The sequence below is a fragment of the Dipodomys merriami genome, unplaced genomic scaffold (assembly GCF_024711535.1).
Source record: "Dipodomys merriami isolate MVZ:Mamm:240054 unplaced genomic scaffold, mDipMer1.0.p SCAF_52, whole genome shotgun sequence".
NCBI classification, from domain to species: Eukaryota; Metazoa; Chordata; class Mammalia; order Rodentia; family Heteromyidae; genus Dipodomys; species Dipodomys merriami.
In genome coordinates this window covers 7,696,515-7,706,423 of record NW_027206091.1, presented here as the reverse complement: position 1 = coordinate 7,706,423, position 9,909 = coordinate 7,696,515, and the positions used below count along the sequence as shown (strand labels likewise).

The window sequence follows — 9,909 nt, the reverse complement described above, 5'->3', positions numbered from 1 at the left end:
AGACTTTATTTCCAAGTACAAGGTCACCTCTCCCCCTCCTCCCCAGCTGCCCGGGGGTAGGGGCTTTGGGGCTAAGGACTTGCAATGAGAATAAGGCACTTGAAGTGGAGGCTGGGGGCAGGATGGGGGCCAGCTGGGAAGAAGGCTCTCAGCTAAGCTGGTCCTCATACTGCTTGCGGAAACAGTCACCAGCTGGGAAGAAGTCCCAACATCTCTCTTGGTACATCTTCCAGACGTAAGATTCCTAGGGGGAGGGAGGGAAGAGGCCCTTGGTGACATCCTCAAGTAGATGGTAATGACAAACTTTCAAAGTTCCCTTTGATCCTAGTCCTTTTTTTTTTTTTTTTAAATTACACTGGTCTTACCTGCCCCGTGTGTTCAGTCTCATCCTTGTTTATCAAATACATCAGGAAAAACCTGGAAAAAAGGGCCAGGGAGAAGCTTCAGAACCACCCCTCCCTTCTGATTTTTTGTTTCATTCTTGTGTGAAACCCAGGTTCTCAGGCTAGATCTCTACCTTTAAGCCACCCCCCCACCTCCCAACCCAAACCTTACTTTCGGATTGGCTGGCTGAGGACCCACCCACATGGACACTATGCCTCTTTCCCTAAAAGACCAAACCTTAGTTACTTAGTCCCCTAGACATCAGTGACCACGCCCCTCCCTCCTGATTGGCCAGCATCTGCCCCCTCTCACATGTAATTGGCCAGGTTGTGTTCTTCTAGCGTGTGGGTCTCAAACCCGTGTGGTGTCGTATCGAAGTAGTCACTGCCTATTCCACAGATGAAGCACTTGGTCTGTAGGTTGTGAAAGACATTAGGGTCGAGGCCCATTTGACCCACCCCCCCAACATCCCATAATCCCTCTGAGTTAGCCCCACACAGGACCCACCTCCATATCCTCCTTCACTTGTTCTTGTTGGTCTCTGAGCTCCCCAAAAGCATCGATAATCAGACCTGGGGTGGCAGGACACAGGTCAGTGCCAGACTCAGCCCCACAGATTCCTATCAACTTATCTCAGGACCTTGCCTTTCTCCCACTTTAGGAATCTCACCTCCCTTCCTCAGATTAAAACTAGATGTTGGGCTGGGAAGTTGGCTCGGTGGTAGAGTGCTTGCATTGCATGCATTAAGCCCTGGGTTCGATTTCTCAACACCACAAACAGAAAAAAGTGGTGCTGTGGCTCAAGTGGTAGGGTGCTTCTTGCCTTGAGCTGAAGAGCTGAAGGACAGCGCCCAGGCTCAGAGTTCAGCCCCCACAATGGACAAAAACAAACAAACAAACAAAAAAACGCTGTTGATCGAGCATTTTGTGTGTGTTTGCCTGTAGTGAGGCTTGACCTCAGTGGGGCCTGGATGCTGTCCGTTAGCTTTATTTGCTCAAGGCTGGCATTTTACCACTTGAGTTACACCTCTACTTCCAGCTTTTTGGAGACATTGGAGATGTCTCAAGGACTTTTCTCTTGGGCTGGCTTTGAACTTTGATGCTCAGAGATCAACCTCCTGAGTAGCCAGAATGCCATGGAGCACTTTTATGAGACTTTTTTTTTTTTTTTTTTTTTGCCAGTGCTGGGCTTGAACTCAGGGCCTGAGCACTGTTCCTGAGCTTCTTTTGCTCAAGACTAGCACTCTACCACTTGAGCCACAGTGCCACTTCCGGCTTTTCCTGTTTATGTGGTACTGAGAAATTGAACCTGGGGCTTCATGCATGCTAGGCCAGCACTCTACCACTAAGCCATATTCCCAGCCCCAAGAAACACTTTAAAAATTATGGATTGTCTTAATCCTTCTAACACCTTGTGGTTGACCTCATGAACACCTCCATTGTGCAGATGTCCCAGAAAAGGTCATTTAAGTACCCAAGCAGGGAAGAGGCAGTGCCGGGGCAGAAATCAGAGACCTACAGCTTTCTGATGCAGCTAGCCTGCCTCTGGGTACCTAAGCACCAACTCCCACTGAGAGCCCAGCAGCACTGACCCTGGATGATGGCCAGCAGGATGACGATGACAAAGAAGAAGAAGGTGATGTCGAAGACCACACGATAGAGCTCGTACTCATCCCCTGCCGGGTCCTCGATCTCGTCCCCTATGCCTCCGCCGGCCCGGACACCCACATACATATGAAATAGATAACACTGCAGAGAGGACATAGACTCACTCACTGTCTTTTTTTTTTTCTTTCCTTTTTCTATGCCAGTTCTGGGGCTTGCACTCAGGGCCTGGGTGCTGTCCCTGAGCTCCTTTTGCTCGACTGGTGCTCTACCACGTGAGCCACAGCTCCACTTCTGGCTTTTGGCTGGTTAATTGGAAATAAGAGTCTCATAGATTTTCCTGCCCAGGCAGGCTTTGAACTATGATCCTCAGACCTCAGCCTCTTGAGTAACTAGGATGACAGGTGTGAGACACCAGCACCCGGCTTCAACTTTCTTTGAAGCTCAGCCACAGCTCTGGGCAAGGCAGAGCTGGGGAAAGGGTGGTAACAGACAACCCCCGGTCCTGACATTCAAAGTTCCCAGTTCCCATGTAAGGATGGCAGACTATGACAGCCCAGGGGTGGGTCAGGGCTGGGGGAGGAAGGATGGTGGATCAAGATAGAGGGTAGATGGGGAGGCTCAGTATGATCAGTAGGAAACTGAGAGGCCTGTTGGCATCTGAGCTAGCCTCTGTGACAAGCAGGCTTCCTGGAAGAGGCTCTGTCCCCTAGCTGGAACTAGAAGGTGTTTGCTGATTGGGTGGTGTGAGACCAAATGTTCTAGGCAGAGAAAAAAAAAAAAAGCAAAAAGCACGGGCTATGTTATTCTCAGGGAGGAAAAGACTCAATGCTGTGGCTCTGGGGATGTAGTTGGGTGTCAGAGTGCTTGTCTAGCATAAGCAAAGGCCACGGGTCCATCCCCAACACTGCAGTGGGCAGGGGCGGGAGGGGGGGGTGGGGGGAAGAATGGGGGAATTCTTGCTCCCATGAGGAACTGAAAGAAGTTTGATAAGACTGTAGAATGGAGCTGAAGTAATCAAGAGTAGGAGTCAGAGCAAGATAAGAGATGAGACAGGCTGTGGTTATGTGGTTACTGCAGGCTCTAGCTGAAACAACAGTCAGGGAAGACTTCCTGGAGGAGGCAGCCTTTAGGTTGAATGGTGAGGTATCAGGTGAAGTGTGTGTGTGTGTGTGTGTGTGTGTGTGTGCGCGCGCGCGCGTGCGTGCGTGTGTGTGCGCCTGTGTGTTTTGTGGTAACCTTGGAATATGAGGCAGAGAAAGGTCAGGAGGAAACACATGGTCTTAGAGGAATTGAAAGGAGATGAGGAAGCAAGGAAGCAAAAAAGCAAGAGAAACTGTAGTTAGACTAAGGCAGTTAAGACTCAGGTAGGACCAGCTCTTCCCTGCTTATGTAAGTCAAGGTGGGTGATTCTACTTTATCTACCAGGTATGATCCTCAAGAAGTTTGTTGTTGTTTGTCCGTCAGTCTGGTCGTGGGGCTTGAACTCAGAGCCTGGGCACTGTCACTGAGCTCTTTTGTTCAAGGCTAGCACTTCCAGTTTTCTGGTGATTAATTGGAGATAAGAGTTTCAAGGACTTTCATGCCCAGGCTGGCTTTGAACCTGGAGCCTCGGGTCTTAGCCTCCGGAGTAGCTAAGATTACAGGTGTGGAGCCACCAGTGTCTGGCTCCTTAGTACGTTTTGAGTAACAGGAGTGGCAGGACATGGTCCACTTGGCACTGGGGAGACCCCATGCTTGCTCTTACTGTGTTCCAGGCACGGAGAATCCGCTGGCTCACCTTGTTTCCAGTGATGGAAGCAAGGCCTCCAGCATCTGGCTGAGAACCTGGACATGGTCCTGACATGTTTGTTGTCTTGGTTTGCTTTTTTCTGAGATAGAGTCTCGCTAACATTGTCTAATTTGGTCTCAAACTCTCAATCCTTTTGTCGCCTCCTCTGAGGACTGCAAACATGTGCTACTATGCCTGGCCATAATGCATAGCTGCACGGCTCTAATGAAACAAGGGTTGTTATTTAAGGAATGCTTATGATATGTCTCTCAACAGGTCTACAAGGGAAGTTCATAACAGATGCTTATAAGTTGCTTTGGCAAAAAACCACTGACTCCTGACTTGGGCTCACAAATAAACTAAAGGCAGGTGGAAAGCTAGGCAACCCTACCTCCACTTTGGATCTATGTCTTTTATTTTATTTTATTTATCTATTTATTTATTTATTGCCAGTCTTGGGGCTTGAACTCAGGGCCTGGGCACTGTCCCTGAGCTTCTTTTGCTCAAGGCTAGCACTCTACCACTTGAGCCACAGCTCCACTTTTGGCCTTTTCTGTTTATGTGGTACTAAGGAATCAAACCCAAGGCTTCATGCATGCTAGGCAAGTGCTCTACCACTAGGCCACATTCCCAACTCTCTATGTCTTTCATTTTAATCCATTTCCTTCCCTGAGACTCCAAGGAAGGACAATACTTATTATAATAGCTTTATGACAAGGAACTACAACTACCCCTAAGGAACTGCATCTTTGTAGGACATATCACTCCCAGAGGAGGCCAGTTATATATAAAAGATGAGGTTGCATCTGGGAGCAGAGGAAACTCATCTCATGGGAACCACATTGCTCCTCTCAAGTAATCACAGCCATAATGACTTTTCTAGAATCCTTGGCAGAACCAGAACTGAGACAATGGGTCAACAAGGTCCAACCTGCAATGGATTGTTTATGAATACTTTATGCTTTATTCCCCTCCATTTTCCTCCCTTCTTCCCTCCCTCCCTCCTTTCTTCCCTCTCTCCCTGTCTTTTGCTCTCTTTCTCCCCTTCCCTTCCCTCCCTTCCCCTCCTTTTCCTTTTCCTTTCCTTTCTGTTTGTGTTGGTCCTGGGGCTTGAACACTGGGTTGGAGCGCTGGCTGCCCTTAAGCATTTGTGCCCAATGCTAGAGCACTCTATCACTTAAACCTCTGCCACTTCTGGAGTTCAGTGTAGATAAGAGCCTCACAGACTTCCCTGCCTGGGCTGGCTTTGAACCACAATCCTCAGATATCAGCTGCTTGAGTAGCTAGGATTAGAGGTGTGAGTGAGCAATACCCAGTTCATCCTTTTCCTTCTTTATCTAAACCTGTCACTCTTGTCTGTACTCTGAAGGTGGCTGAATAGCTAAGCCATGTACTAAATCTCTTTTGCTCTGCCCTTCCCCACGTCTCTTTATTTGGTGCACAGGAATGAGTAGCCAGACCTGATATGTGTACCAGAGCCTAAAACTCCAGTTCCAGGTACTGTTGTGAACGTACATGTATGGACAGGGAAACTGAGGTCATGAATTGCTGGGGAGGAAGGGGGCTCACCGTCATCATGTCATCACATTTCATGTCCGGTTCGTCCTCATCCTCGCTCTTGTTGTAGAACTTGCGGAAGAAGTTGAAGGCCACCACGGTGTACAGATAGACTACCACAGCCAGGAGGCCCACGGTCATCACCAGCTGGGGGCAGGGGTGGGCAGGTCAGCTCCAACCCCTCCCTGTCCATGACCCCAACCTCTGTCCATACAGCACCCTGGCACAGCCATCCAGCCTCATCCCCTCCCCCAGACTGCCAGGCTCCTCCCTGCCAGCTCCTGGCCCCACCTGCTTCCCATTGTGGGTGACGGAGGAAAGGATGGTTCGCAGCGTCTTCACCCCCATAGCGATGTCCAGGAGGTGGGCAGCGAAGAAGAAGTTGTTGTAGTGACCCAGGAGAGACATTACCATGTACCAGCCGAGGTATAGGAAAGACTGTATGTGGTACACAGGGGCTGGGGTCAGGGAACATGTAAAGGACACTTGGAAGCACTGTGCATCCTGTGCTACCTCAGATTGAAGGAGGTGTGTGTGGGAGCACTAGGAAGCCATGGAGCACTCTAGGGGAAGGTGGAGAGCAACTTCTTCCTCTCCAGAAAGGAAGCTGGCTGAGCTGGTGTGGTGGTACAACTAATCCCAGTTACTTGAGAAATGGTGTCAGGAGGATCATGAATTCAAAGCCAGCCTCAGCTACATAGGAAATTTGATAATTTGCTGGGTCAGTCTGAGCTAAATAGGGAGATCATGTGTCAAAACACACACACCACAGAGAGACACACAGAGAGAAAGAGAGACAGAGAGAGAGAGAGAGAGAGACAGAGACAGAGACAGACAGAGAGACAGAGAGAGATATATCTAGGAATGGTACCAGCTACTCAGGAGGCAGAGATTGTGGTTGGAGGCCAGCCCTAGCAAAAAAGTTAACGAAACCTTCTATACACACACACACACACACACACACACACACACACACACACACACACACACACACACACACACACACACACACACACACACACACACACACACACACACACACACACACACACACACACACACATCTCAACCAACAAACTGGGTAAAGAAGCCACAGTTAGGAAGTAGGATTGTGATCTGAGGCCTGAGGATTTTCTGGCCCAAGTTAAAAACCCTACCTAAAAAAATAACTGAAGCCAAAAAAAAAAGGCTGAGGGTGTGGCTAAAGTCACACAGCATCTGTGTGCCTTGCAAAGCACCAGATTTTAAGTTCAAACTATAGTATGGGGGGCAGGGGACAAACAAAAAACAAAAAACTGAAATCTAGGAGCACTAAGGTATCAAAAGTTATTCTGGGGACAAGGAATCTGAGTGAGAAGGTATCCCAAGATCAAAGGTATAAAAGGAAGGGGTTCAGGATTCATTCTTGGGTCAGAAACATTTGTGAGGAAGGGGGAGGCCCCTCCTTCTGGGTCCCTCCCACCTCTGGTGCTCCTCACGTTGTCCGTGAATATGACTCCAAACTTCCATATCTGGTATTTGACATCGATGGACATGAGCCTGTGGGCAGGGCGAAGAGGAGGGGACAGCCAATGGTTGAACATCAGACCCTGACCACCTCCCCCACCCCCACCTGAGTGCTGCCCCAACTCACCAGGTGAGCAGCCCCGGGGGAGGCTCAGGTTTGCGCCCACTGTGGGCAGTGATCTCCAGTGAGGCCAGGTCCATGCCCAGTAGCTCTGCTATCCGCTCTCGCCCAAAGATGTCCCCATGTTTATCCAGAACCTAGGGAACAGGGTCAGGAAGGCTCAGACTTGACTAGTTAGCATCCAGACTTGACTGGCTTACATGGAGGGTGTGAGGTTACTCTGGACTTAGTGTGAGAAATTGGGGGTGTATTTTGGGGGATGGAGCGGGGGTCAGAACATTCTATAGATTCTTGGGGAAAGGTCCAAAAGAGGTAAGGTCTAGCTGACTCAGTTGCCCAATTGGGATCATTTATTATTTTAGATAGATAGGTAAGAAAGCCTATGCATCTGGGCCTCTTTCCATTTATGAACCTGGCTCTCTCCATTCACTTTTCACTCACACTGCTCCAGCCACCCCAGCCTCATGGTTCAGACCAGGGATTACCTTTGTCTAGGGTATTTTTCCTCTGGCTTTCTACCAGGTTCACTTTGGCATCTCCTTGTAAACTAGTATAACTGTTCCTTTTCTTTTTCTTTCTTTCTTTCCTCCCTCCCTCCCTCCCTGGCTCTCTGTCTTCTGGCTCTCTTTCTCTCTTTTTTCCTTCCTTCCTTCTTTCTTTCGCCAGTCCTGGGGCTTGAAGTCAGGGCCCGAGCACTGTCCCTGAGCTTCTTTTGCTCAAGGCTAGCACTCTACCACTTCAGCCTCAGCACCACTTCTAGCTGTTTCTGTTTATGTGGTACTGAGGGATCGAACCCAGGGCTTCATGCATGCTAGGCAAGCATGGTACCCTAAGCCACATTCCTAGCCCTAGTGTAATTGTTTCTGAGCCCTCTACACTAAAAACAGCACCATGCTTGGCTCCCATTTTAGTTATATATCTGTTTCTTTAGTATGATAAAAATCAAACCTAGGATCTTGCACATTTAGGGTTCTCTCTTTCTCCTCCCCCTCCCTCTCTGTAGGTAGTGGCACTTGAACTCAGGGCCTGAGCACTGCCCAAGGCTAGCAGTCTACCACTTGAGTCATAGCTCCCCTTCTGGCATTTGGTTGATTAAATAAAAGTCTTATGGATTTTCCTGCACTGGCTGGCTTTGAACTATGTGCCTCAATTCCTGAGTAGCTAGGATTACAGGCACGAGGTACTAGCACCTGGCTATGTTCAGTCTTTAACTGAATTTAAAAGTGTTGCTCCATATCTAGAGGTGTGGCTCAAGTGGTAGAGCACACCTGCATAGAACACTCTAGGCTCTAAGTTCGAATCCCCATCTCTTCCCCTATTCTCCACTATTTACTGAGTCTTCACCCTGCCAGATGGCAGGAAGCACAGTTTACTTGAGTCACCCCCATTAGAGGGGGAAGTATGAGAATCACCCTATGTGTCCATGGGTAAACTGAGGTGCTCCTCAGATAGGAAAAGCATTTTGCCCAAGGTTGCACACAGAGAAAGCACTCAGCAATGTTGAGAGGGCCAGGTGGTGGCACAGGAGACCCAGGCTAGAAATCATCTTCTCCTGACCATGTCTTCTTACCTTCCGCTTGACAAACTTGTCCCAGTAGTTGCTGGGGAAAGACCTGCAGAGAAAGAGAGAGAGAACATCTCAGTTGGTGGAAAGCAGAGATGGGAGCTCTCTGCCAGGCACACAGAAATAAGACAGGTCTCCTGCATTGCCTAGGCTGACAAAACTTTCAATGAATTATTATTATTGTTGTTGTTATTATTATTATTATATGTGCTGGTCCGGGGGCTTGAACTCAGGGCCTGGGCACTGTCCTTGACCTTTTTTTTTGTTGTTCAAGGCTGGCACTCTACCACTTAAGCCACAGCTCCACTTCCAAGTTTTTTGGTGGTTCATGGGAGATAAGAGTCTTTTTTTTGGGGGGGGGATCCTGGTCGTGGGGCCTGAACTCTGGGCCTGGGCATTGTCCCTCAGCTCTTCAGCTCAAGGCTAGAGCTCTACCATTTGAGCCACAGCACCACTTCCGGCTTTTTTCCTTTTGCTTATGTGGTGCTGAGGAATCGAACCCAGGGCCTCATGCATGCAAGGCAAGTGCTCTATCACTGAGCCACCTTCCCAGCCCCAGAGATAAGAGTCTTATGGACTCTCTTGCCCAGGCTGGCTTTGAATTATGATCCTCAGATCTCAGCTTTTTGAGTAGCTAGGATGGCAGGTGTGGGGGCCACCAATGCCCAGCTCAATGAATTCTCATGTCTCATTTATGGGCCCTGAGTGAGAATCACCTATTGGGACAGCATTTAACATGACAATTCTTGGATGCCAATCTGGAGGTTCTGGTCCACTGAGACTCAACTGGGGAGGAAACTCAGCTCTGCACACACTGCCCCTCCTAGCGCCCCCTCACACCATGAGGTGATGCTAGACACTTACGGTGTGTTCAGTACCAGGCGGTCCCACTGTCCCTTCACATCGTCATCTTCAGGCTGTTCTGTGATGTAAAGGCCATCGAACTCCAGCTTGCGGGCTAGCTCCTTTTCCCGTTTAAAGATCACCAGGGGCACCTGGGTTGTGGAAGGAAGGAAAGGATCAGGCACGTGGGAGGATCAACCACCTGAGAACTGGCTGGGGCCTCCCTGTTGGAGGAGCTTTCCAACAGTGGTCAAGATAGAAATGGGGCTCCAGAGGCTGGTGGCTCACGCCTGTAATCCTAGCTACTCAGGAGGCTGAGATCTGAGGATCATGGTTCAAAGCTAGCCGGGGCAGGAAAGTCTATGAGACTCGTATCTCCAATAAACCATCAGAAAACTGGAAGTGGCTCTGTGGCTCAAAGTGCTAGAGCACTAACCTTGAACAAAAAGACCTCAGAGAGGAACAGGGCCTCCACAACCAACCAACAAGAGAGAAAGAGAGAGAGAGAGAGAGACAAAGAGAGAGAGAGAGAGAGAGAGAGAGAGAGAGACAGACAGA

General features: G+C 49.2%; 1 protein-coding gene across 1 annotated transcript in view; it reads right to left on the bottom strand.

Moving 5' to 3' along the window:
* LOC138811146 (ryanodine receptor 1) overlaps positions 1–9,909 on the bottom strand; it is a 112,854-nt gene continuing 102,945 nt past the window's right edge. Inside the window, exons 95-105 of the mRNA XM_069998787.1 lie at positions 9,373–9,503; positions 8,515–8,557; positions 6,951–7,081; positions 6,796–6,856; positions 5,609–5,755; positions 5,330–5,464; positions 1,977–2,133; positions 892–956; positions 697–797; positions 366–417; positions 1–244 (exon numbers count right to left, since the gene is read on the bottom strand). Coding sequence (XP_069854888.1) covers positions 149–244; positions 366–417; positions 697–797; positions 892–956; positions 1,977–2,133; positions 5,330–5,464; positions 5,609–5,755; positions 6,796–6,856; positions 6,951–7,081; positions 8,515–8,557; positions 9,373–9,503 — 1,119 coding nt within the window. The 3' untranslated portion in view covers positions 1–148. The remainder of the gene's footprint in view (positions 245–365; positions 418–696; positions 798–891; positions 957–1,976; positions 2,134–5,329; positions 5,465–5,608; positions 5,756–6,795; positions 6,857–6,950; positions 7,082–8,514; positions 8,558–9,372; positions 9,504–9,909) is intronic.